Source organism: Lycium ferocissimum, chromosome 8, assembly GCF_029784015.1.
Source record: "Lycium ferocissimum isolate CSIRO_LF1 chromosome 8, AGI_CSIRO_Lferr_CH_V1, whole genome shotgun sequence".
Lineage (NCBI taxonomy): Eukaryota > Viridiplantae > Streptophyta > Magnoliopsida > Solanales > Solanaceae > Lycium > Lycium ferocissimum.
In genome coordinates, this window is record NC_081349.1 from 34,642,034 (window position 1) to 34,669,607 (window position 27,574).

General features: G+C 32.4%; 2 protein-coding genes and 1 long non-coding RNA gene across 6 annotated transcripts; 2 read left to right on the plus strand and 1 right to left on the minus strand.

Moving 5' to 3' along the window:
• Window positions 1–3,981: 3,981 nt before the first annotated feature.
• Window positions 3,982–5,866, plus strand: LOC132068212 (GATA transcription factor 16-like). Its single transcript, XM_059461732.1, has 4 exons — window positions 3,982–4,038; window positions 4,147–4,191; window positions 4,606–4,734; window positions 5,355–5,866. The coding sequence occupies exons 2-4, from the start codon at window positions 4,171–4,173 to the stop codon at window positions 5,766–5,768; spliced, it is 564 nt and encodes a 187-aa protein (XP_059317715.1). The 5' UTR covers window positions 3,982–4,038; window positions 4,147–4,170; the 3' UTR covers window positions 5,769–5,866.
• Window positions 5,867–6,625: 759 nt separating this feature from the next.
• LOC132068213 (two-component response regulator ARR2-like) lies at window positions 6,626–25,187 on the minus strand. Of its 4 annotated transcripts, XM_059461734.1 has the most exons (7): window positions 24,868–25,187; window positions 23,980–24,132; window positions 23,478–23,870; window positions 22,204–22,280; window positions 21,182–21,680; window positions 7,665–8,278; window positions 6,626–7,217 (listed from the first exon to the last, which is right to left on the minus strand). In XM_059461734.1, exons 1-7 carry the CDS (start codon window positions 25,028–25,030, stop codon window positions 7,143–7,145), a joined length of 1,974 nt encoding a protein of 657 aa, XP_059317717.1. In that variant the 5' UTR covers window positions 25,031–25,187; the 3' UTR covers window positions 6,626–7,142. The 4 variants fall into 4 exon arrangements, with proteins under 4 accessions (XP_059317717.1, XP_059317716.1, XP_059317719.1 ...); XM_059461733.1 differs by lacking the exons at window positions 21,182–21,680; window positions 22,204–22,280; window positions 23,478–23,870; window positions 23,980–24,132; window positions 24,868–25,187 and adding exons at window positions 9,144–9,220; window positions 10,404–10,796; window positions 10,906–11,058; window positions 12,772–13,181 and having other exon boundaries at window positions 7,665–8,816; XM_059461736.1 differs by lacking the exons at window positions 21,182–21,680; window positions 22,204–22,280; window positions 23,478–23,870; window positions 23,980–24,132; window positions 24,868–25,187 and adding exons at window positions 9,144–9,220; window positions 10,404–10,796; window positions 10,906–11,058; window positions 12,209–12,318 and having other exon boundaries at window positions 7,665–8,816.
• LOC132068214 (uncharacterized) lies at window positions 12,603–13,145 on the plus strand. The gene is made up of 2 exons (XR_009417354.1): window positions 12,603–12,864; window positions 12,895–13,145. It is a non-coding gene; the product is annotated as an uncharacterized LOC132068214 (long non-coding RNA).
• Window positions 25,188–27,574: the final 2,387 nt, after the last annotated feature.

The following is a 27,574-nucleotide window of genomic DNA, read 5'->3' on the forward strand; positions in this document are numbered from 1 at the left end:
AAGCTCAACATGGTATGGGCCTTTGTGTTAATGATATGTAGTGCCAATTTTTTTTTTTTTTTTTTTTTTTTTTTGGGACTTGGCATTTGGATGTGGATGTGGATGTGATTTCAATTACTCCTCACTTGTAATGTTTGGGTGCAATGTTTTATCTTATCAAGTTGTTGAATTGTGAGTATTTTCTCTTTTAGTTTCTTTTGTTATCATTAAGTACATGGAGGAAATAGCCACATAAATGACTCCTTTCTTATTGCTTTGTTTTACGTGCTGGTGGAATGGTTCTAATGTTCTATGTTAATGGTAGAAATAGCGTCAACCGATCTCTATTTTATTAAAAAATTTATTGTCATGACATTTAGATGGTACTACTGAAATTTAATAGTTAGCTCAACGTGGTGACAGGCGGATCTAAGACGTGAAGTACATGAGTTTTTATCAGCGATCTCAAGTTAAAATTATAATAATAATTGAATTAATAGTTAAATTAAATATACATAAATATTTAATGAAGTACTTAAATATATATAAGATCTGTAGTCAACTATCTTGATCTCCGCTTGAAGATGATAAATCGTTTGTTTTAATGTGTAGACTTTCAAGGTCGAGGAATGTGTTCAAGGCATATATGTAACTGTTTAGATCATGAATCGATACAAAAATAAGAAAACAACTTTTACAGTATCAATAATGAGTATTGTTGAATAGAAGCTATAGGGACTTGACATTTGGATTTGAATGTGTTAGTAAATTACTCTTTTAATTGTAGGGTTGTGTAAAATATTTTGTCGTCCTTTAGGGTAACAAATTGAATTGTTAAGTAATTTCCATTTTTTGTCTCTTTTCAGTATCATCACAAGAGAAAGAACCTTATTGTTCGACCAACAAGTTTCTACCACTGCCGTTTCTGAACATTATTCATTTGTTTTAATTTCTATACAATTATATTAATTAAACATACTTTGTTGTTTCCTTTTTCCTGGTCTTGAACACTATGTGCAACTTTTTAATTCTAAGTGATTCTGTCTCACGCGTGGATTCAGAATTTGAAGTTTATAATTTCTATAATAACCTCAACTTAGTTTACACAATCGTAATAATTAATTTTAAGATCAAATATTTATATATATATATATTTAGCAAATTTCTTAATGCATAATAAGATCTAAACAAAAGTTGCTGAATTTACGTGAACCTATAACTTATATGATAGATCCGGCCCTCGGTCCTCTCACATATATACAGGTGTTTGTGTGCGAGAGAGAACGATTAAATGTGTGCTGAGCAGAAGAAACAAAAGGTAAAAGGAAAATAAAAAATTAAAGAGAGGATGAAAATTATGTTGTAAAAAAACAAAAGATGCTTTCTCACGAGGTGTTGAAATATGACGCTATTTGAATCTCGCATATTCAATTCATAGGATATGATTTGAGCGATCTCGTATACCAAGAAATTTGATCAATTATTTGGTGTTAAAAAATATTTTGAGCCAAACACAATTCAAAACTAAGTTCAAACACACAACTACTTCTCAAAATTATTTTTAGTCCTCCTTCATATGAAGGCATCATAACATATACATCGAATTAAGATTAAATAAAAGATTATTTTTTTATCATTTTTTTATAGTCGTTTATTCCTCAGTCAACTAGATAGATCTAGGATGAGGCATTAACAAATAATTTTACCCAAATGGCTGGTCGGATTCATTGTTTACTCTTTTAGCCGATACATATAGATATGAATATATAGAGTTATACACATATTACATATGCATTATATATATTGTACATCCCCCCAACTATTTTAATTTAAATAGTTGGGTGAACGAATATTTAAGTTAATTCTTCTTAAAAAGTTATCTATAAATGGGTTGATTGAACTGACTCATCTCATGATCTACGATTCATTTTTGAAACCAAGATGTGCTCCTGTGTGAGGAAGGAGGAAATGAAAGTAGAACCAATCACATGGATGAAAGACTATTAGGTAAATATTTTGTCGTCCTTTCGGGTAACAAATTGAATTGTTAAGTAATTTCCTTTTCTTTTTTTCTTTGTCTCTTTTCAGTATCATCACAAGACAAAAAACCTTATAGTTATTGTTTGTCCAGTATAATTTTGTTTTCTGTCGTTCTTTTCGAAACATTGGTCCTTCGTATTTATTTCTGCCACTACCGTTTGTGAACATTATTCATTTGTTTTAATTTCTATACAATTTTCTTAATTAAACATACTTTGTTTTTTCCTTTTTCCTGGTCTTGTACACTATGTGCAACTATTTAATTCTGAGTAATAATTAATGAAAGATTATTTTTTTATCATGTTTTATAGTCGTTTATTCCTAGGTCAACTAGATAGATCTAGGATAAGGCCTTAACAAATAGTTTGACACAAACAGCTGGTCGGATTCATTATTTACTTTTTTAGCGGGTACTTATAGATCTGAATATATAGAGTTATACACATATGATATATGCATTATATATATAGTACATTCACCAACTATTTTAATTTAAGCAATTGGGTGAACGAATATTTAGGTTAATTCTTCTTAAAAAGTTACCAATAAGTGGGTTGATCGAACTGACTCATGATCTACAATTCATTTTTGAAACCAACATGTGCTCCTGCGTGAGGAAGGAGGAAATGAAAGTAGAACCAATCACATGAATGAAAGACTAATAGGTAATTCATCTTTGAAACACAAGATGCGCTCCTACTTGAAGTTATTTCAAAGTATAATCTTTGGGAATCCAAGTAGACTTAGTAAAAGCTAAGGCACAGTAAAAGAAAAAGATTTATATTTGCAATGTAGAGAAATTCTATTACCTTTATTTATATTTGCATAATATTGGCGTGATATGAAATTAAAATGGAGTAATATGATTCACTTGTTTGAAACTAAAACATAATTATTGTCGTTATATAAAAATATAAAACTACTAGAGTAATTATATTATTTCTAAAAACTAAACACATATATATGTAATAGGTCAACACCACTATATAAATGGCGGATGCAGCATGATAGATTGGGGTGAACCCCTAACTTTCGACTCGGAACATTTATTCATGTGTAAAAATTATTAAAATTGTAATAAACAGTAGACATGAACCCATAACTTTTAAAATATAACTGGTTCAAACTAAGAATTTAAAAGATCAACTCATGATATTAAGTTGTGTAAATAAAGACTAAACTTTGTTTGGATGGATCCGCCTACACTAAGATGATATTATTTTTTGGGCTTATTTTGTGTAGAGGTAAAGACTAAGGAGTAAGGAGGTTATGATCCCCTTGCGCTCCTTGAATCTTTCTTACTCCGGCTACCATGCTGAAATCTCTTTTTTAATGACATGAAATTCATTTGTAGCGAATTGTTTGAAAAAGTTGCTAACAATTTATCTGAATTAACAACCATATTGCAGGGTCTCAAACTAGCTTAGCAACACAAGCTCCTACCTCTGAAAATAAATTTCGATTCACAGATTGCTGATGGATATCTTTGGGAACCCCTGAGGTAGAGCACACCTATCGAGAGCAAAACAAGGTCGATGATCTGCTAGCAAAAGAGGGAGCCAAGAAAAAACTTTCTGGAAACGTTAATGTTTTAGTAGATCCTCCTACGTTTGTTAGTAAGGTGTTTTGAGCAAACATGTTAAGAACTACTTTTGAACTATTTTTAGGAATTGAATTTGTCTCAATTCCCAAAAATACAAAAACCAAATTGTAATGGCGCCATTTTGTTTTTGTAATTTTATTATTGGCTTAGAATGGCGCCATTTTCTGTTATAGCTCAACTCATTTGGCGGGTAAAAAAAAAATCTCAAAAGCAAGGATACTTTCGTCTTTTCACATTCCCGCGCACCTAGGGTTTTCGTATACTTATATATCGCCGTTTCTTTTTTTCCCGCTTATCGCCGCCCACTCATTATCTTTTTAGCTCAATTTGTTCTTCTATACAGCCTAAATAAACCCCACATTTCTTTAATAAAATCATTCTGTTATTTGTTTAATTGTAGTAGTAGAGTTGTGAGGGTAAAATTGTTGTTCTTTATACTCGATCAAGTTCAATAATCAAGTCTGATTCAGCTTATTTTGGTGAAGCTTACTCAATTCTAATCATTCATTTGGGATTTTTCTCAGATCTTCTGATTAGCTGATCGCAAAATGGTGGATCTAAGTGATAAAGTAAGTGTTCACTAGTTTTTTTTTTTTTTACTTTGGGTCAAAATCAGGTGTGATTTAGCTTATTTTAAGTCTTTTTCACTTGATAAAGGTAAAAATCAAGTGTGATTTAGCTTATTTTGTGTTTCTTTAGCTGTTTCCTTTAATGGGTCTTGCTTAATTGGTGGTGAAGTTTAGCAAAACATAAATTTATGTGTAAATTTTTTACTAAAATTGCAATAAATAGTAGATATGAATCCATAACTTTAAAAATGTAACGTGTTCAATGCTAATAATCATAAAATTAAACCCATAGAGTTTAAATTCTGGATCTGCCTCTCTGGGTAAGGTCTGCGTACATCGTACTCTCTCCAGACCTCACTTTTGATATTACACTGGGTATGTTGTTGTTGATTTGAATTGTTTTTGATGTAACAGGGTTTAGGATCTGAAGAAATGAGTAGTGAAACAACTTCACCTGAAACAAGTCAGAGTAATGTAAAGACTTGTGTTGATTGTGGTACTACAAAAACACCTCTTTGGAGAGGTGGACCTGCTGGTCCCAAGGTTACTACTTGTTTATGATTTCAATTTGACATTGATCTTATTTTTACAAAAGAAGAATAAGTTATCTTGTGTAGTTGGGAGATAGTGGAATAGTAGGTGTTGGTTCAAATTGGCTCTAACAAACTAAAAATAGTTGACAAATGTTGTATGTAATATGACTAGGAAAAGCAAATCATGAATCTGACCTGCAATTTGTGTAAAGATCTCTAAAAAAATTGCAAGTCATAATTATGAAATTTTTTGAAATAGCATTCAAGATATCTTAAAAATTGCATTACAATTTTAGTCAAAGGAATTATTTTTTGATTGTATATAGTACTCATTCTTTTCATTTTATATGACAATTGTCTGATTTGGTACCTAGTATAAGAAAGAGAGATTGTTGGCATACTTTAAAATGTCCCTAGAAATTTGTGACTTCATACATGCTATTAAATAGTAAAATGCGTGTCAGATTTATAAAGGTGTCATTATATTGCTTGGAACAGATTATAATGGAAATGTGTCATGTAAACTTGAAGAGTAATAGTTTACTAATAGAATGAAAAGTTTCTTATTTGAGTAGTAGTGATTTTTCTTATTTGTACTCAAATTTGATGATATGATCATTTTGAATGCAGTCACTATGTAATGCATGTGGGATCAAAAGCAGTAAAAACAGAAGAGGGCTTCTGGGGTTGAAAAAAGAAGACAAGAAACTGAAGAAATCAGTGCCATTTGGAAATAAAAGTTGTAACAGTAGTAGCAGCAGCAGTGGAGATAGTAGAAGCAGTAATTTTGTGAAGAACATAGTTTCTTCTTCATTGAAAAAGAAATTATTACCTTTTGGTAAAGAGGAAAAAGTTTTGCAGAAACCAAGATCAAGTTCTACTCAAAAGAGGAAACTGGGAGAAGTAGAACAGGCAGCATTCTTGTTGATGGCTCTTTCTTGTGGCTCTGTTTATGCTCAGAGAAAAATGAAAATGCAAAAAGAAAGGAAAGGAGAAAACTGTTGTACTTTTGACAGTAAAAGTAGTACATTGTGTGTTGGTTGAGTGTGGGTAGATTAATCAGAAGGAGCTTCTCCAAGTTGAGAGCTCTATGTTTTCATTTGAGTTCATTAATGAAATTGTTTTCTAATGTTTGATGATCAGTTGATCACTTCATTGATGAATTATTTTCTAATGGTCAATACATGTCAACAACCTTTATACTACTACTACAACAACATACTCAATGTAATCTCATAAATTGGGTCTAGGAAGAGTAGAGTTTATGCAGACCTTTATATGTAACAAACTAAAAAGCTTCGGGAAGGGGATCACTTGCTGAAATTACATCGGAAATTACCAACATGTTCACAACTAAACTTTTGAATTGTGCATAGAAACAAAGAATCAAGGTATATGAAAAATGGTTTTTTGGTCCCTTTCGTCCAATGGTTAGGTCATTGTCTTTTCTTGTCGAAGATGAGGGTTCGATTTCCTCAAGGGATAGGTACTTATTCCCAACTGTTTTCAGTTAGCGTTCATGGTGATCATTAAGCTTCCTCTCCCTGAATAAAGGGAGACGAGATCACCACTTCAGACATAATAAAACATAATAGTAGTAGTAAATAGATCAAAGACAACCATAATTGTACGAAAAGTAATTACATGGCAATTGCCTTGTTTTCCAGTATTGTAAAATTATATCCAAGGTGAAACACCACGGAAACAGACATAAAACATACTAGTAAATAGATCAAAACACACTTAGTTTCATTAGCTAGTTTTATTAGCTTAATCAAGGTCAAAATCTAAGCTTTGGAAAGAATATGTGGCTAGCAAATAGACTAACATCTCAATTTTCAAATCACCTACTCATATAAAGAAAAAAGCATGAAAGGAAACAAAAAAAGCAACAGCTAAAATGAGCAACTAAAAGAATCTCAGAGACTTGCACATTATGGCAATCCAAATTTAATCTGTACATCAAGATCAATTCCTGAAAGTGAAATATGGAAAAATTAAATCGTGTTATTGCAGCAAGTAAATAACTCGACTGTTTAAGAGAATCCCTACACCAAAGCGTTGCATCCCACAAACCGAAAAACACCACCACAAAATTACTTCTAAGGATGTGCAATTGTCCTAAAATCACCTAGCTATATAGAAAGTCAAAACTTTGCATGTATGCATTTGCGTATACCATGCAAAAGTATCATACACAAATTACCCTTCATACTTGCCATCTAATTCCACAAGAATCAAGAATCAGCAGCCAGACGAGAATCCAACATCAAGAATTGAACCGACGAGCTGAAACTCCACCGGTGTTTCTTCAGAGAAGTCAATTTTCAGCTGTAAAGACAACTATGTACACTACTGAGGGGGCCCCAAATCATATGTTCACCGTGTAAGCTACAACTACTACGCTCTTTTCACGTCTTACACAGGAAGGTTGTCCAGTGGTGAATATCCATCAAAGCTGAACTCACTTTCAACTTGTCCGACACTTTCTTGCTGTTGGAAATTCATTAAATGGAAATTAGCGAAAAAATGTCATCACTACAATTAATAGCTTGGCCAAGCTTCTGGGAAGCCAAAAGTGCATTTTTTTTAATAGAAAAAGTGCTTGTTTTAAAGAATTGAGGTGTTTAGTCAAGCTTTTAGGAAAAAAATAAGTGCTTCTAAATAGTAGCAGTAGTCGTTTTATAGAAGGTGAAAAAATAGTCTTTCCCCGGAAGCACTTTTGGAACCTTGGTTAAGCACAAATTATTGTTCTAATTTTAAAAAATTGATTTTAAAATTGATTTGTCAAACACAAACTGCTTACTCTCCAAAAGTACTTTTTCGAAAAGCATTTTTGACAAAAAACACTTTCAAAATAAGCAGATTTTGACAGCTTGGGCCAAACAGGCTATAAGATACTGAAGCAAGCTACCCTACGGATAAGAACCACGGACTAACCTGCTTTAGAAGGGCACTCATGAGATCATCCTGTCCAAATTGCTCCGGGAAAAAGGTACTTTGATAGCTCGTATCAGGAAGTTGTTCAGCTTTAACCGTAAGCAAATTTCCGCTAGGAAGTAAGTTAAGTTGCGGTCCACCCATAGGATTAACACTTCCACTTTCTTCCCTGCTACAGAAAACTTTACTAATAGGAAGAGAATTCCCATTTTGTCTGTTCTTCATGGAAGAAACTTGTTGAACTAACATGGACGGAGAGACGTTTAGAGTTCCTGGTATACTTGAATGATCAGTAGAGGCACCGAAGGTTGATCCAACATTCGGTAAGCCCCATTCCTGTGATTTTTGCTGATGCAATTCTTCGAAAATATCGTAACCCGCAGGGAATCCTCTAGATCCTTTAATATCGGAATTAACCTCTTCTTGAAGCAATCTTTTAGATGTCAAAGTCGACATCCCTGAATTACTTCTCACTAGAGGAAAACCGTTATTTTGCAACTCTGCATTTTGATTCAGCGAGAAATCTACCACTGAAGATGCTTGCGAGACTGGATTGTATACCGGGCCCCGTACGGTTTCAACAATGCTATTTCGTATCCCATTTGACGACAAAGGTTGTGACATGGACAATGGCGGCCGTGAAACTTGACCGTTATTGGTTTCGTTTAGCATTTGAGCCCTAGACGGTTGTTGTTGAGACATCTGCATTAATAGAGTGTTATTTTGTTGCATTCTGGGGTTCCCTTGCATATTCATAGCCACAAAGGACTGTGAGGACTGGTGCAAGTCTGCTAGCTGCTTCGGTTCCATGGTCGTTGGGATCCCATGAAGCAAGTTAATTTGCTTATTGCTATTATTTAATTGTTGTTGTCCCTCTGGAAATCTCAACTTGGGATTTTCAAAGCTGAAAAGGTTTCTTTGATCTACTAGAGGCATAGATATGGCAGATTTCGCGGACCGACCGAGCGCAGCCGCCTGAAGGGTAGCAAGACTTTGCGCCGGTAATTGACCGGTGGCTAAAGCCTGAAGCTCAAGCCCGTTGAAAGAAGTCATCGTCCCATATGTCGCTTCGGGGTGTCCCATGAACGAGTTATTCAGTCCACTCTGATGCTGTGATACACCGCTCAACCTCCTGAGGTACAGCCGATATTTCTGCGTTTACATGATTACCACCAATAAGTGCTTTACTAAGAAACTATAGAAATATTATGAGAAAATGACAAAAACGATCCCTTATTTTTGAGAGTAGGTTCAAGATAGTCCCTTAAGTATGCATTGAACAGCTCTGGTCCTTTAAGTTTGCCAAAAGTTCACACTCTTCGTCTCCGTCAGTTCATAATTAAACGACGAAAAAGGGACTATTTTGAACCTACCCTCAAACATAAGGGACCACTTTTGTCATTTTCTCGAAATATTATCAACTAATTGTGCACGACAACATGAATTCTTGAAAAGGGAAGAAATAAAGTTGCTCAGTACCTGAAGGTGACTAGCAACATTTTCTCTGGTTAGCCCGGGAACATTCATCAGTTCAAGAATTTTCTTGGGAACAGCCTCTGAAATCATAGACAGAATTGGCAATGAAGAATAGACTAGTAAGTATCTAGAATACACGTAAACATTCTTAGGTAAAAGACACTGCACTACAGTTAGAATAAGCATGTTGGATGAAGAAAAGTTGCAAATGTTAAACTAAACCTCACACAAAAATTTAAAGGAATATGAAATATTAAGGACACTGGAGAGAAGAGAAATGAACGTTATTCTTGTGATACCAACTAGCAATATCACTAAGAAGTCAAACATCTTCCAATCATATCCCGGATTTATAGAACCTTGAACATTTTATTTTATCAGTGATGGTTAAGAATAAACAGAAACTGCAATAAAACTAGGGTATAAATCTAGCAGAGACAAAAAAACGCAAAGTGATTCTTCCCATCCGCCTAAGCATTGGTGGACAGAGTAACATGGTAGTTGTGCTAGTACGAGGTACAAGTACCCCGTGGAATTAGTCGAAGTGTGAGTAAGCTGGCCCGGACACCACGGTTATAAGACAAAAAGTCTAACTTCTTGAAATAATAGTAATCAGTTGAGCACTGATCTAAAATGCAATTCAAGTACTAACTTAAACATATTTGTGCTTTACTGCAATTGAGTAATCTGTTCAAAGTTTCCCTACTTAGTATCTGCAAGGGTAAAAGAGAAGCAACTAAAAGGACATGAAGGAGGCTAGCATGTTAACAATGTAATGGTGTCAACTTAACCTCGCACCCTTCTGAAGAGGAGCGAAATGGACAAAGATTCTGCATGGTAAAATCGCAAAAAAAAGATGGCAAAGACATGTTATCGGTATATCAAGGTCTACTAAGCACAAAGTTAAATCACCTAGGAAGTAGGATACATAGCTCTATTGATTAGTATGTATTACTTGAATGAGGTTTCTCCATCCCAACCCTAAAAACCGAGAACAAAGGAGAAGCAGTATAATAAGGGATAAATTAGGCAAGGGTTAAGTCAGTTGGTAAGAACTCTTTTTACCAGGTATAACGCCAAATATTTCTACCCATTTTCCCTGACACAAGTGACAGGGAAGAACTCTTCTTTCAGTTCTAAAGGTCATAAATATGCATACACTCCCCTGGACCTGAAATACCCTAAGTACATAGAAATTTGGAAAAACAGCCACATGGAAATATTAGGGCAAACAAATAGCCAAGAGAAGTAAATGGTCCATACTATCAATTCCAAGTTGATTGACAGCTTGTACAAACTGTTGATGAAGCTCGACCGACCAAACCACACGTGGCTTCTTTAATGTGGATGAATCATCCCTTTCTTCGTTTTCATCTTCCTCCTCTTTCCTTCTCTTTGAGCTTTTCCAGTTCCCTTCGTTAGCTGAAGATGAATAATCAACATCTTCTGGTGGTTTCTGCTGTCGATCTCCATTATCTTCTACGCTTGTTGACTGATCAAAATCTTTGTCCTTAGGAAACTCGTGCTTCTTTTTACGAATCACATGCTGCCAAATGTTCTTCAATGCCTCGATGCGCACCGGTTTGATCAAATAATCACATGCACCGTGAGTAACCCCTTTCATAACGACATCCTTACTGTCATCCGCAGACATCACTAGCCAATGACAAATCAGAAATCAGATCCCATCAATTAGTACCGCATCAGCAGTTCCAAAACTTGAAAAAAATACTATAGTTTTTATGAAATGAAACGAGATACTCACTTATAACAGGCAGGTCCATTTCCAGACCAACATGCTCGAGAAGTTTGAAACCATCCATGTCTGGCATGTGGACATCACTAATAACGATGTCGAAACCATTTCTGTTTTCCCGGAGCATTGATAATGCAATCTCCGCTCGATTAGACTTGGTGACTGGAAGAAGCACAAAATTGGAATAAATTATGAGAGGACACACTGAATAATCAAATGAAAGAGTTCACTTGACCCAGTTGACCCTAAAAGTTAATTGGGGAAGTTTAAGGTCCTTGATAAACAAGTATATAGGAGATCCAACAACAAATCTTTTTTCATCATGAATTTCCCAACCTATCATTTCCAAATCTCATGACAATCTACTCTTTATTGGTTTATCCTATCCTTTAAATCCAAAGCAACCAACTAAATTATGTTAAAACACACATCCACTATCTTCTCTACAAGTTCAAATTCAACAGAAAGAAACAAAAAGAAGAACAAAGACTTCAACTTTAATCAAACTAATGAGCACCAACAGAAGGTCAACCTATCATATCCAAATCTTATACTATTAATTACTATACTCTTTATTGGTTTATCCTATCTTTCAAATCCTCAATCCAACAGATTTTCGAACTCCAACTTAAGTAAAGAACACATCCTCTATTCCACAAACTCAAATCCAACACAAAAATACAAAAAGAAGAGCAAAGACTTGAACTTTAATAAACTAAGGAGCACCAAGAGAAGGTCACTAGGAGATCCAAAAAAGAAATCTTTCACCATGAATTTCCAATCTATCATTTCCATATCTCATGAAAATCAAATCTATATCAATAATACTCTTCATTGGTTTATCCTCTCTTTCAAATCCTTAATCCAGCAGATTTTTTAACTTCAACTTAAGTAAAGAACCCACAAATAAAAAACAAAAAAGAACAACAAAGGCTTGAACTTTACTAACTACCAATGAACACAAACAAAAGGTCAACTCTTAAAATAAACAAACTTTAAGTACCATTCTTGATTTGCAAAATTGCAAACACATAGTTCATAACATCAAAAATGAAATTTAATTACCTTCATAGTGACAATTCCTAAGCATTTTTTCCAAGATCCTAAGACAAGTAAAAATACACATCCACTACTTCTCTACAAGTTCAAATTCAAACATAAAACAAGAAAAAGCACAACAAAGACTTGAACTTTAACAACTTATGAACACAAACAAAAGGTCAACTCTTAAAAAACCAAACCTTAAGTACCATTCTTGATTTACAAATTTACAAATACATAGTTTATAACATCAAAAATGAAATTTAACTACCTTCATAGTGACAATTCCTAAGCATCTTTTCCAAGATCCTAAGACAAGTAAAAAATACACATCCACTATATTCTCCACAAGTTCAAATTCAACATAAAACAAGAAAAAGCACAACAAAGACTTGAACTTTAACAACTAATGAACACAAACAAATGTCAACTCTTCAAAAAACATAACTTTAAGTAACATTCTTGATTTGCAAATTTACAAATACATAGTTTATAACATCAAAAATGAAAAACCCTAAGTACCATTCTTGATTTGCAAATTTACAAATACATAGTTTATAACATCAAAAATGAAATTTAACTACCTTCATAGTGACAATTCCTAAGCATCTTTTCCAAGATCCGAAGACAAGTAAAAATACACATCCACCATCTTCTCTACAAGTTCAAATTGAACATAAAACAAGAAAAAACACAACAAAGACTTGAACTTTAACAACTAATGAACACAAACAAAAGGTCAACTCTTCAAAAAACAAAACTTTAAGTACCATTCTTGATTTACAAAACTGCAAACACATAGTATATAACATCAAAAATGAAAATTTTAATTACCTTCATAGTGACAATTCCCAAGCATCTTTTCCAAGATCCTAAGACAAGTGGGATCATCATCAACAACAAGTACTCTTAAACCTGCTGGAAACTGTTGGTCTGAAACTCTATCATTATTACTAGATTTCCAAGAAACACTAGAACTAGCACTACCAAGATTCATATTTTCTTCAAATTTTTTTCCAACAAATTTACATGTAAATATGTAATGAAAAATGGAAAAAAAGAAAATACCCTTAGACCAACAGGAACAAAAGTATCTTAAAAGTTAGTAGTACTAGTACATATCTCAATTGGTACATCCATATGGAATCATATCAGTAAGAAAATTGCAAAAAGAGAGACAAGGAGATTCTTTATTTATTTTAAAGAAAGTTTTTTTTTTTTTTTTTTTTTTTTTAAGAGAAGAACAAAAAGAGGAAACAAGGGGGATTAAATTAAAATTTATATGTATATATATATTTTTTGTGTATGATGGAAGAAATGAAGAACATGGGTGTTTGTGCTTGGAGTTGTCAAACTTTTTTTTTTTTTGGTTTATCTTGTAATAATATTAGTAGGTGTTTGGCCGTGAAAATTAAATATTTTTCACCTCATTTGAAATTTTGGAGTTGGAATCGCGTTTTGTTATAGTTTTTGCAAAGAATATTTGATTGTTATAATGTATTGAAAGTAAAAATAAAATTTTAGTTGGTTTTTAAATTTTAAATACAACTTGAAGTTTATTTGAATTTTTCATGCGTAATTGTTGATTTTCAACTAAAGTGAAATAATTTTCTTTAAAAAGTGAAAAAATTCCCCTGGCCAAACGGGTCCTTAATACACCAATTTTATATTATGATATTTTTAAAATATTTCTTTTGTTTTTCTTGTTTTTTAATAAACTATTATTGTGGGGTCTTTCCAGTGAGCGTGGATCCAGCTCATATATGAGCTTGACTAACCCCACACCAGCTAAATTATTTTTGTATTTTTTTTAAATAATAAGTACTAATATTTTATTATTGCTTGTGGATTTTTACGTAATAGACCATTATCTAAAATTTACCTAGCTGTAAACTTTAGGGTCTATTAGACTATATTACCATGTTATTTTACTCGTCATTTTGTTATTTGTTCTTTAACTATTTTAAAATTAATGGTTAGAGTGTTTGAGTTGTCAAGCATCGTGTGAAAGTGAATATATATTTTATAACATTTGAGAGTAAATTTTTTGCATCATTTTTGGTGTTATTACTATTTATGGGCTCGATCTTGCTTTGAGAAATGTAAAAATAAAATAAAAATCGGTGTTTGATATTTATTTAAGTTTTAAGTCCTCATCTTACGGATAAAGGCGATAAAATAGTAAGGCTTATAATAATATGTGACTAGCAATTTAAATATGTAAACTTTTAAATCTTGCCATCTTAAACTATAAATATGTATATCATTTGAATGTCTAATCGTAAATATGTAATGTGATAAATGCCTTTTGCATAGGACCGAATGTTATAATTAAAGACTTACTAAATATATAAAAATACCATAATTTTGTAACTAAACTAAAAAGGGAAATAAGATATAAAAATTAAAACGAATGGAGTATGTATTTATGTTAATTCCAAATCACGGTTTTCATCGAACCCTTATATAATAGTTTCCTTATACATTATTTAAGTTAATTAATTAGTCAAACACCTTTTTGCAAATCCATTCCTTAGTTCATCACCTTGACTTCTGCTAGTTTTTTCTTGCAGTTGTTAGAGTAAGTTGAACATAATTAGGTTCAACTTAATTAATGTTAAGCACGTGATGCAATTCACTAATTACTTAGCCCCTGTCTGGTCAAACTGATTCCATCTACTTCCTTTTAACATTATTAACAAAAAAAATTGATTAAACAGCTTTGATATACATATTTTTTGCGCGATTTGTAATCTCTTGATCACAAAACAATCACTCTAGAGACAATTATTTTCAATATTTTGTATCACAAACTCTTGCAACATTGCATGTTGTGTCATCTCCTTACACATCTTTATTATTCTAATATACAGCATAATTCCATGTTATAAGCAAAAATAAATTTAAAAGGATAAAGAATTTAATTAAAACTGTGGTCTACAATGATATTTAATTGAAACATAATTTATTTGATCCCAAGAAAATAATATAATTAGCTTGGTCTATCGAGTTAATTAGCTGTCTGATTTGACAAATCCTTTTTGATTGCTCAACTTATTCTAATGGCAAAGGCACAGCTAATTAATACCACATAAGCAAAGTGTTTATTTTATTAATTTAGCAACTGTTGATAACTAACTTCTTTTCTATTTATTTTCGAATTAATTATTGCTTATTATGGTATCAAAGAAACGTCATTTCTCAAGATGAAGTCGTCATTCTAATTACAAGAACAATTCAGATCAAATAGTTCTAACATTTATAAAATATTGACTCGTAGAAAAAGTTGAAACCAACTTCGTTATATGATGCCACTTAATAAATAGTTGTAGTAAGTTTATATTATAATTATTGAAGATTATATAATACTTCCCAGACAAGACTATCTACACCAGTACTATTAAATATTAAAAAATTGGTAACTGTGGTGTATAAAAGTAGGTTCTTGAACCTCAAAAAAAAAAAAAAAAATTAAAATGATGGTTATCTTTTAATGGTTTAGTACATTTGAAATTTGATTTGTGAATCATACACTATATAGTATTCCTTATTGTATTTGTCAACTTGGTAATATGATAAATCATAAATTACTCTCAGTAAAATGGAAAAACCAGAAAGAAAATATTCTCTTAAGAAATGTATAGTAAGTTTTACATGCGGTGAAATAAATTCAACTTTAAGTTCAATTACCATAGTCGTTATAATTATTCGAGCTAATGAATGATGACCCAAGTAACTATTTTCTCTTTCTTTTTTGTTATTTGTATAAGCGTCACAGATAAAATTACTAAAATGGTCTGTTATGTTTGGAATAGGTTTAAAATGACCCTTTAAGTATATTTGGTTCTCTAAGTGTGGCAAAAGTGAATGATTTTAGTTTATGTTAATATTTAATAAACTTTGACTATTAAATGGATTTTATGAAAATTGCGGGAACTTTTTTTAACCAAAACACTAAGCAAGTGCTGTCAAATCTCATAAACCGCAATACCAAAAAGTGTTCCAAATACCAAAATAGATTATTTTTTTTAAGTTGCACCACACTCCAAAAATAGGAGAACCTGCAAATTGCACCTCCAGATGTGAAATTATATTAAATCATTTTTTCATTGTCACTGTTAAATCTAATAAACTAAAGTTTGTTAAATATATTTGACAGAGCAAAATTCTCATTTTTGACAGATTTAAAAATCAAAATTGCTCAAGAAATAAATTTAGAAGATGACCTTTTTCGACCTAGTGCAAACATTAGGACCATTTTGTCATTTTCTCTTTCTCTGTTTTTTTTTTTTAATACCCTCTTCTGTCTCAAATTATTTGTCCTTTTTTTTTCACGCCTCTTAAGAAAAGTTAATTAGGAGGGAACCTATTTACCCTTATTTATGTCTAAATTAAAATCTCTCTTTATTAAATGTTTACTCTATTTATGTGTCATTATCTCCATTAATGACAAAATTAATGCTTTGAACTTCTAAAATGACAAATAATTTAAGACAATCTTTTTCAGTAACCACGATTAATAATTTGAGACGGGGAGTACCAAAATTACGTACAAACAGCATCAAACATAAGACCAGCAGTATATTCTCAAACAACCTTTTTCTCTATTCCAATGAGTAAAGTAAAAACTTAGCCATAAAAAGAACTAGTAATTCCCAATAAAATACCCAAAAAAGCCTGTTTCACCATAGACTCCACGTCAGCATCTAGCAGTTAAACAATAACGAGGTAAAAAGTAAAGAAGAGCTAAAGTTATCTTGGTTTCCCCGGCAAGAATGTTTCACTTTAAATTTTACTTATTATTATAATTCTACTCATCTTGTAATAAAATTCACTTTGACAAATTAAATTAATTAATTATTTAGTGAAGTCTTAAAGGGGTCTGAGGAAGGCTTAGCTTTTTATGGAGGCATAGATGCTTTTAAGGGGCAATACAAATATGTTTGGCAGTGATTGTGTGGCCATGCTTTCACGCCTAAATTGATAAATATAATTTTCCCTACTAAAAATATCAATTGATATATATTTCTTTAAGTTTACTGTTCAGTATTTGAAATTCATTAGCCCAATTAATTAAGATTTGCACCAATAAGCTCAATAATGGGTAAAGTGCTTCCTACCTAAAAGTTTTCCATTCTTAAGTATCAAACATGAAACCTTTAATTAAGAACGAAAGGATCTCAACCATTTCATTACATCCCGTTAGTGATTATATATTGTTTATCTTTGCGGAGATGGGGAAGGTAATATACGTCCTTTTTTAAACATGAGGTAATGAAATTATCTGATTCAAACGGAAGTTGCATTGAAAAGACTTATTAGAGATGATATTGTGTTTCGAATAAAGTCTCACATTGGTACTTAGAAAGAACATATAAAAATGTTGTAAGCCTTTTGGAGAAAATTGTGTGGGCTTAACTCAAAGTAATAATATCACACCATATAAAAATATTTTTGGGTTAGTTGAGCCCACAACTTGTATCGAGGCTAACGATTTGACGAGACGAGTAAAAATATAGCAGAGTAATGGAGTGATACTCGGTTCACTATCTTTACTACGCTAAAAGTAGCTTAAAGATGCACACAAATAATAAAAAGCTAGCTTTAGGCTTTGGTGGCCATATATGCTCATTCATGTGAGTGTCACACAATGAATCTGAAAATTGATTTGGGAAAATGCCCACGTGAAACTTAGGTTGAGGAGGGAAATCCGTAGATCGTGATGATGAGCCACATAAAACTTAGTTCGGTAGAGGTTGTTGGATGTGCAAACAAAATTTTATATTAATAATTTAAAAACTTGAAAAATTACATGTAAGGTGTAGAAATGCTCATAATGAAGTAAAACTTTGTGAGAAACACTTTACGAACTTTCACCAAATAAAAAAATATCACATATTATTACAAAATTTGCGTTACATTAGCCTAACAGATGGAGTATTAAGTTTCACATGTCAGAGAGAGTTCCATTCACTGGACTTGAGTACTAGAGTTCTCTGTATTTAAGAATCCTCCCTTTTGCCACTTCAATTATTAGTGCCATGCCATCATCAATTTGCATTATCTTCTCCTGGTTTTCTGTTTTCTTAACAATAAGAACTATTTAGGAAAACTCAGCAAAATATTTAAACTGAAGGTTAAATTATGATATCGCCTTTCACGGGTTCAAGCCGTGGAAGTAGTCATTAATGCTTGCATTAGGTTATGATGTCTACAACACACCTCTTGGGATGCGGCCCTCTTCCGGACCCTGCTAACACGAGATGTTTTGTACACTGAGCTGCCCTATATTGGAGAAATTGTTTGAAGTTAAGGTTAAATTAACACGCTAAGTTAAATTTCAGTTGATTAAAATGAGTCATCTTATAAACAACTTATTAATTCTATAGTGCTTGTTTGAAAGCAGTCAAACAAATTACAATATTATTGATAAAAAAATTCAAAATGTCAACATCCACAAAACTAACACCAAAAGTTTTGGATAGTGGAGAGAAGACTGCATATGCGTGCGTTTGTCAGCTATCACAACACAAATGCACAAGGCATTGTGTTGGATTTTTGGGTTGTGCTAGTCAATAGCAAAATAAAGGTGGATTATTAAATAATTGTTATATAATACACGTGCCAACCTTTCACGAATCGAAACGAGAGAGTTATTTTTTTTATATATATATAAGAAAAAAACACAAACCTAAAGCAATTTATCTATTTTTGTGCAGAGTATGGGTTCAGGAAAATAGCTACTATATGATATTTAGAATTTTGAAGAGAAATATAAATAATTCAACCCAATTAGTTGAATATTTAAGTGTAAAGTTCCAATTCTATCAAGTGTTAAGCTTAGTATTTACACAAGTTGAAGTTTCAGCACTTGGAAATGTTGGTTTGATCATTGTTAGTTGCTAATAATAATGACTTTAATATTTAAAAAAAATTGAAAAGTATTTCAAATGAAATAGTCGTCCAGTATAGTTTTTTTTTGTTCTTCCTTCAAGTGAATTTATCGTCTAAACACAATTTTAGTATCTTTTTTTCTTCCCAAGTTCAATCAAATATTATTAAAACGCTGCTGATAATTTTCAAATATTCGGATTAACTACACTATCTTATTTTAAGCTTCAATATGATGTCGATACTTTTGTCACACCATATTTCTAGTAGGTAAATTAAATTAACATCATATATTCTTTGATCAATCAAATACATTAGTTATATGCAGTTATGCACATATAATTGCACTCATATTTAATTAACTTTACGTGTTACCACCAAAGGATGTGATGCAGGGATGTGGCTGATCTTCTCATAATCAAAGGTCTCGAGTTAGAGTCCTAAGTATGGCAAAATTCTCGGTACGGAGCGCTTCCAACGAATGAGCCTTATACGACGTGAATCAGAATTAGTTGGGGTCCAATGCAGTGGCGGAACAAGAATTTTCACTAAGGAGGTTCAAAATTTATAAAAGTGAACACACGAAAAAGTTAAAGGGGGTTCAACATCTATTAAATATACATAAAAAATAATTTTAACCATGTATAAATATTGTAATTTTTTGACAAAGTTCGGGTGATTCCCGTTGGCTATGCCTGGCTCCGCCCCTACTCCAATGCGGATACCGAAAATCGGATGGAAAATCAAAAAAAAGGTGACGTGTTGAGCAAAATGAGGGTGGACACGTGGTGGTGTGGGTATTGTAGGTTAATGGGCCCACCCAAAAAGAAGCCAATTGTGACAGAAGTAAGTGGCCCAAGAGTAGGCCCAACGATGGTAAGTTACGTGTCCCATGACTAACATCTCCATCATATTACTGTAGAGCATTGACTAATCAACTTGACAGTAAACTGCCAGAAACTCTCATTGGTTTTCGTCGAACCCTTTATATAATTAGTTTCCTTATATATTATTCGGAAAAGGATCAAATATAGGAAAAAGGTTGGACACGTTATATTTTGGTCAAATATACCCCTTTTATTATATTTTGTCCCAAATATACCCTCCTCGTTAAGTTGTCGAAGTGACATTTCACACTAACATTTTGGTGGGAAAATCAAAAAATACCATTTTACTTACTTCACTCATCTTCTTCTTCACTGAAACTAGAAACGGTGTAGTTACACTGATTCCACTATCCCATCATCAATAAACACCTTCAATGCACCATAATTCACTATAATTCAAGCCCCTTCACAACACTCTATAGCATCACTCACTTCCTTAAACTTCAGCCTTATCATTTCTTCACATTCACCTCCCCCAACGAACTCACAAATTTCTTTTTTAATAGAAACTACACTCAACCCTCTAATTTCATCAGGCAAGACACTACCTTTCCCTTTCTGTACACAATCAGTGAAGCTATAAAATGGGTTGGGGTGGAAGAAGAAGATGAGTGAAGTAAGTAAAATGGGTAATTGACTAATCAACTTGCCACCAAAATGTTACTAATCAACAGTAAACAACCTGAAACAAAAATATCTCATTGGTTTTCGATATATCGAACCCTTTATATAATTAGTTGATCCTTTTATATATTATTTAAGCCAATTAGTTAGTCAATACCTTTTTGCAAATCCATTCCTTAGTTCATCTTAGACACCTTTATTTCTGCTCGTTTTTTCTTGTAGTTGTTAGAGTAAGTTGAACATACCTAGGCTCAACTTAATTAATGTTAAGCACACGATGAAATTCACCTAGCACTCCTCTGGTCAAACTGATTCCATCTATTTCCTTTCAACATTATTAACGAAAACAAAAAATAAAAAAAGATTTGATAAAACAACTTTGACATACATATTTTTTGCGCGATTTATATTCTCTTGATCACTAAACAATCACTCTAGAGACAATTATTTTCAATATTTTGTATCACAAATTCTTGAAACATTGCATGTTGTGTCATCTCCTTGCACATCTTTATTATTCTAATACACTGCATAATTCCATATTATAAGCAAAAATAAATTTAAAAGGATAAAGAATTTAATTAAAACTGTGGCACTGAAGGTTGATCCAACATTCGGTAAGCCCCAATCCTGTGATTTTTGCTGATGCAATTCTTGGAAAATATCGTAACCCGCAGGGAATGCTTTAATATCGGAATTAACCTCTTCTTGAAGCAATCTTTTCCCTGAATTACTACTCACTAGATGAAAACCGTTATTTTGCAACTCTGCATTTTGATTCAGCGAGACATCTACCACTGAATATGCTTGGGAGGCTGGATTTTCAACATTTGACGACAAAGGTTGTGACATGGACAATGGTGGCCGTGAAACTTGACCATTAGACGGTTGTTGTTGAGGCATGTGCATTAATAGAGCGTTACTTTGTTGCATTCTGGGGCACCCTTGCATATTCACAGCCACAAAGGACTGGTGCAAGTCTGCTAGCTGCTTCGGTTCCATGGTCGTTGGGATCCCATGAAGCAAGTTAATTTGCTTATTGCTATTATTTAATTGTTGTTGTTGTCCCTCTGGAAATCTGAACTTGGGATTTTCAAAGCTGAAAAGGTTTCTTTGATCTACTAGAGGCATAGATATGGCGGACTGACCGAGCGCAGCTGCCTGAAGGGTAGCAAGACTTTGCGCCGGTAATTGACCGGTGGCAGCTAAAGCTTGAAGCTCAAGCCCGTTGAAAGAAGTCATCGTCCCGTATGTCGCTACGGGGTGTCCCATGAACGAGTTATTCAGTCCATTCTGATGCTGTGATACACCGCTCAACCTCCTCAGGTACAACCGATATTTCTGCATTTACATGATTACCACCAATAAGTGTTTTACTAAGAAACTATAGAAATATTATGAGAAAATGACAAAAACGGTCCCTTATGTTTGAGAGTAGGTTCAAGATAGTCCCTTAAGTATGCATTGAACAGTTCTGGTCCTTTAAGTTTGCCAAAAGTTTAACACTCTTAGTCTCCGTCAGTTCATAATTAAAGGACGAAAAAGGGACTATTTTGAACCTACCCTCAAACATAAGGACCACTTTTGTCATTTTCTCGAAATATTATCAACTAAATGTTGCAAAACAAACATGAAGTCTTCCACTAATAAACTAAGTGGTCGTTTGGTTGCTGGTCGAAATAGTGATTATAATCCGGGACTAATTATCCCATGCAGTGTGGGATTATTTTATAATAAAATAACTAATTGTGCACGATAAAAATTGGGCCGGGATAACTTCTCTTATACCATGAACCAAACGACCACTAATTGTGCACGACTAACATGTATTCTTGAAAAGGGAAGAAATAAAGTTGCTCAGTACCTGAAGGTGACTAGCAACATTTTCTCTGGTTAGCCCGGGACCATTCATCAGTTCAAGAATTTTCTTGGGAACAGCATCTGAAATCATAGACAGAATTGGCAATGAAGAATAGACTAGTAAGTATCTAGAATACACGTAAACATTCTTAGGTAAAAGACACTGCACTACAGTTAGAATAAGCATGTTGGATGAAGAAAAGTTGCAAATGCTAAACTAAACCTCACACAAAATTTAAAGGAATATGAAATATTAAGGACACTGGAGAGAAGAGAAATGAACGTTATTCTTGTGATACCAACTAGCAATATCACTAAGAAGTCAAACATCTTCCAATCATATCCCGGATTTATAGAACCTTGAACATTTTATCTTATCAGCGATGGTTAAGAATAAACAGAAATTGCAATAAAACTAGGGTATAAATCTAGCAGAGACAAAAATGCAAGGTGATTCTTCCCATCCACCTAACCATTGGTGGACAGAGCAACATGGTAGTTGTGCTACGAGGTACAGGTACCCCGTGAAATTAGTCGAAGTTTGCGTAAACTGGCCCGGACACCACGGTTATAAGACAAAAAGTCTAACTTCTTCAAATAGTAGTAACCAGTTGAGCACTGATCTAAAATGCAATTCAAGTACTAACTTAAACATATGTGTGTTTTACTGTAATTGAGTAATCTGTTCAAAGTTTCCCTACTTAGCATCTGCAAGGGTACAAGAGGAGCAACTAAAAGGACATGACGGAAGATAGCATGTTAAAAATGTAATGGTGTCAACTTAACGTTGCACCCTTCTGAAGAGGAGCGAAATGGACAAAGATTCTGCATGGTAAAATCGCAAAAAAAAGATGGAAAAGACATGTTATCGCTATATCAAGCTCTACTAAGCACAAAGTTAAATCACCTAGGAAGTAGGATACATAGCTCTATTGATTAGTATGTATTACTTGAATGAGGTTTCCCCATCCCAACCCTGAAAACCGAGAACAAAGGAGAAGCAATATAATAAGGAATAAATTAGGCAAGGTTAAGTCAGTTGGTAAGAACTCTTAAGTCAGTTGGTACGAACTCTTTTTACCAGGTATAACGCCAAATATTTCTACCCATTTTCCCGGACAAAAATGACAGGGAAGAACTCTTCTTTCAGTTCTAAAGGTCATAAATATGCATACACTCCCCTGGACCTGAAATACCCTAAGTACATAGAAATTTGGAAAAACAGCGACATGGAAATATTAAGGCAAACAAATGGCAAGCGAAGTAAATGGTCCATACTATCAATTCCAAGTTGATTGACGGCTTGCACAAACTGTTGATGATGGTCGACCGACCAAACCACACGTGGCTTCTTTAATGTGGATGAATCATCCCTTTCTTCGTTTTCATCTTCCTCCTCTTTCCTTCTCTTTGAGATTTTCCAGTTCCCTTCGTTAGCTGAAGATGAATAATCAACATCTTCTGGTGGTTTCTGCTGTCGATCTCCATTATCTTCTACGCTTGTTGACTGATCAAAATCTCTGTCCTTAGGAAACTCGTGCTTCTTTTTACGAATCACATGCTGCCAAATGTTCTTCAATGCCTCGATGCGCACCGGTTTGATCAAATAATCACATGCACCGTGAGTAACCGCTTTCATAACGACATCCTTACTGTCATCCGCAGACATCACTAGCCAATGACAAATCAGAAATCAGATCCCATCAATTAGTACCGCATCAGCAGTTCCAAAACTTTTTAAAAATACTATAGTTTTTATGAAATGAAGCGAGATACTCACTTATAACAGGCAGGTCCATTTCCAGATTAACATGCTCGAGAAGTTTGAAACCATCCATGTCTGGCATGTGGACATCACTAATAACGATGTCGAAACCATTTCTGTTTTCCCGGAGCATTGATAATGCAATCTCCGCTCGATTAGACTTGGTGACTGGAAGAAGCACAAAATCGGAATAAATTATGAGGGGACACAATGAATAATCAAATGAAAGAGTTCACTTGACCCTAAAAGTTAATTGGGGAAGTTTAAGGTTCTTGATAAACAAGTAAATAGGAGATCCAACAACAAATGTTCTTTCACCATGAATTTCCCAACCTATCATTTCCAGATCTCACGAAGATCATATGTTATATTGCTCATACTCTTTATTGGTTTATCCGATCCTTCAAATCCTTAGTTCAATAGATTTTTGAACTCCAAATAAACCAACCAAATTAAGCACAAAAACACATCCTCTATCCTCTCCACAAACTCAAATTCACCATATAAAAAAAGAAAAAGAAGAACAAAGACTTGAACTTTAATAAACTACGGAGCACCAAGAGAAGGTCAATAAGAGATCTAATAAGAAATCTTCTTTCATCATGAATTCACAACCTATCATTTCCAAATCTCATATAAATTTCACTATTTATTGCTTTATCCTATCTTACAAATCCTTAATCCAACAGATTTTTGAACTCCAAATTAAGTTAAAAACACATCCTCTATTCCACATCCTCAAATCCGACAAAAAAGAACAACAAAGACTTGAACTGTACTACAACTAATAAGCACCTAGAAAAGGTCAACTCTTAAAAAAACAAACTTTAAAGTACCATTCTTGATTTACAAAATTGCAAACACATAGTAGTATATAACATCAAAAATGAAAATTTTAATTACCTTCATAGTGACAATTCCTGAGCATCTTTTCCAAGATCCTAAGACAAGTAGGATCATCATCAACAACAAGTACTCTTAAACATGCTGGAAACTGTTGGTCTGAAACTCTATCGTTATTACTAGATTTCCAAGAAACACTAGAACTAGCAGTACCAAGATTCATATTTTCTTTCAATTTTTTTTTTCAACCAAATTTACATGTAAATATGTAATGAAAGTGAAAAAAAAAAAAAAAATACCCTTAAACAAACAGGAACAAAAGTATCTTAAAAGTTAGTGGTACTAGTACATATCTCAATTGGTACATCCATATGGAATCAAATCAGCAGGGGTCGTTTGGTAGATAGTCGAAATTATTTCGGGATTATAATTTCGAAACTAATTTATCCTATCTATTGAGATTATTTTATACCATCTAAAATGGTATAAAATAATCTCAGTATAAGTGGGATAAGAAGATATAAGCTGGATATCTCAGCATTAATTTTTGTACTATGTTTGATCTTCTACCAAATATGGTATAAAAATTAGTGCTGGGGTATCTCAGCTTATACCTTCTAACAAACGACCCCTAAGAAAATTGTAAAGAGAGAGACAAGGAGAATTTTTATTTATTTTAAATAAAGTTTTTTTTTTTTTTGGGTTTTAAGAGAAGAACAAAAAGAGAAAACAAGGGGGATTAAATCAAAATTTATATATTTTTTGTGTATGTCAAACCTTTTTATGGTTTATCTTGTAATAATATATTTAAAATTTTTATGGTTTATACTCTAGCCTACCCAAATCCTACGATGTTTGTTGTTGTTTATTTAAAATTTTGAAGTTGTGTTATATTATAGTTTTTTCAAAGAATATTTGATGTTTTTTCTTTTTTGAAAAAGATCATTTGGTTGTTTGAATGTATTAAAAATGAAAAAAAGTGAAAACAATGTTTTAATTATTTTTTAAAATTTCAAATACAACTTCAAATTATATTTGGAATTTTCATGCGCAATCGCTGATTTCCAACTAAAGTGAAATAATTTTCTGGAAAAAGTGAAAAAATTCTAATGGCCAAACGGGTCCTTAATACACCAATTTTATTATTATATTTTAAAATATTTCTTTTGTTTTTCTTGTTTTTTTTTTAAATAAATTATTATTGTGGGGTCTCTCTAGTGAGCGTGGATCCAGCACATATATGAGCTTAACTAACCCCACACCAGCTAAAATTATTTTTGTATTTTTTTTTTATGAATTAGTAATATTTTTATTATTGTTTGTGGATTTACGTAATAGACCATTATCTAAAAAAATTATGTTTGGTTAGTTTTTATGAAGAATATTTGATTTTTTTTTAAAAAAAAAGAATATTTGATTGTTTGAATGTTTTAAAAGTGAAAATAAGATTTTAATTATTTTTCAAAATTATATACAACTTATACATTATTTTTGTAGTTTTTTTTAGAAGTAATATTTTATATTGTGTGTGGATTTACGTAATAGACCATTATCTGATTTTTTGCTGTAAACTTTTTTTTAATAAAGTAAGTACATTTATCTTACGTAATAGACTATATTATCAAATAATTTGTTCTTTAACTATTTTAAAATTAATGGTTAGAGTGTTTGAGTTGTCAAACATCGTGTGAAAGGAATATATATTTTACTATAACATTTTGATGGACCAAGTTTATATTATATTTTTAAAATATTTCTTTTGTTTTTCAAGCGTGGATCCAGCTCATATATGAGCTTAACTAACCCCACACCAGCTAAAATTATTTTTGTATTTTTTTAAATAGTAAGTAATATTTTATTATTGTGTGTGGATTTACGTAATAGACCATTATCTGAAAATTTATCTTGCTGTAAACTTTTTTTAATAAAGTAAGTACATTTATCTTACGTAATAGACTATATTATCATGTTATTTTAGTAGTCATTTTCTTATTTGTTCTTTAACTATTTTAAAATTAATGGTTAGAGTGTTTACACGTTTGTCAAAGTTTTTTCTTGTAGTTGTGAAAGTGAATATATATTTTACTATAACATTTGAGTGTAATTTTATTTGACATCATTTTTTGTGTCGTTACTGTTTACGGGCTCAATCTCACTTTAAGAAACGTAAAGAAATTAAAAAGACCGGTGTTTGATGTTGATATTTAAGATTTAAGTCCTCATCTTATGGACGATAGATAAAATAGTATAATACTTGTAATAATTTGTGACTTACAATTTAAATATGTAAATTTTTAAATCTTGTGATCTTAAACAATAAATATGTATATCATTTTAATGTATAATCTCCAATATGTTATGTGATAAATGCCTTTTGGATAGGACAGAATGTTATAATTAAAGATTTACTAAATATATAAAAATACCATAATTTTGTAACTAGAATAAAAGGGAAATAAAATATAAAAATTAAAACATATGGAGGATGTATTTATGTTAATTCCAAATCACGGTTTTCACCAAATCCTTATACTTGTATAATAGTTACCTTATATATTATTTAAGCTTATTAATTAGTCAACACCTTTTTGCAAATTCATTCCTTAGTTCGTCTTATACACCTTTACTTCTGCTAGTTTTTTCTTGTAGTTGTTAGAATAAGTTGAATATAATTAGGTTCAACTTAATTAATGTTAAGCACATGATGCAATTCACTAATTACTTAGCACCCGTATGGTCAAACTGATTCCATTTATTACCTTTTAAC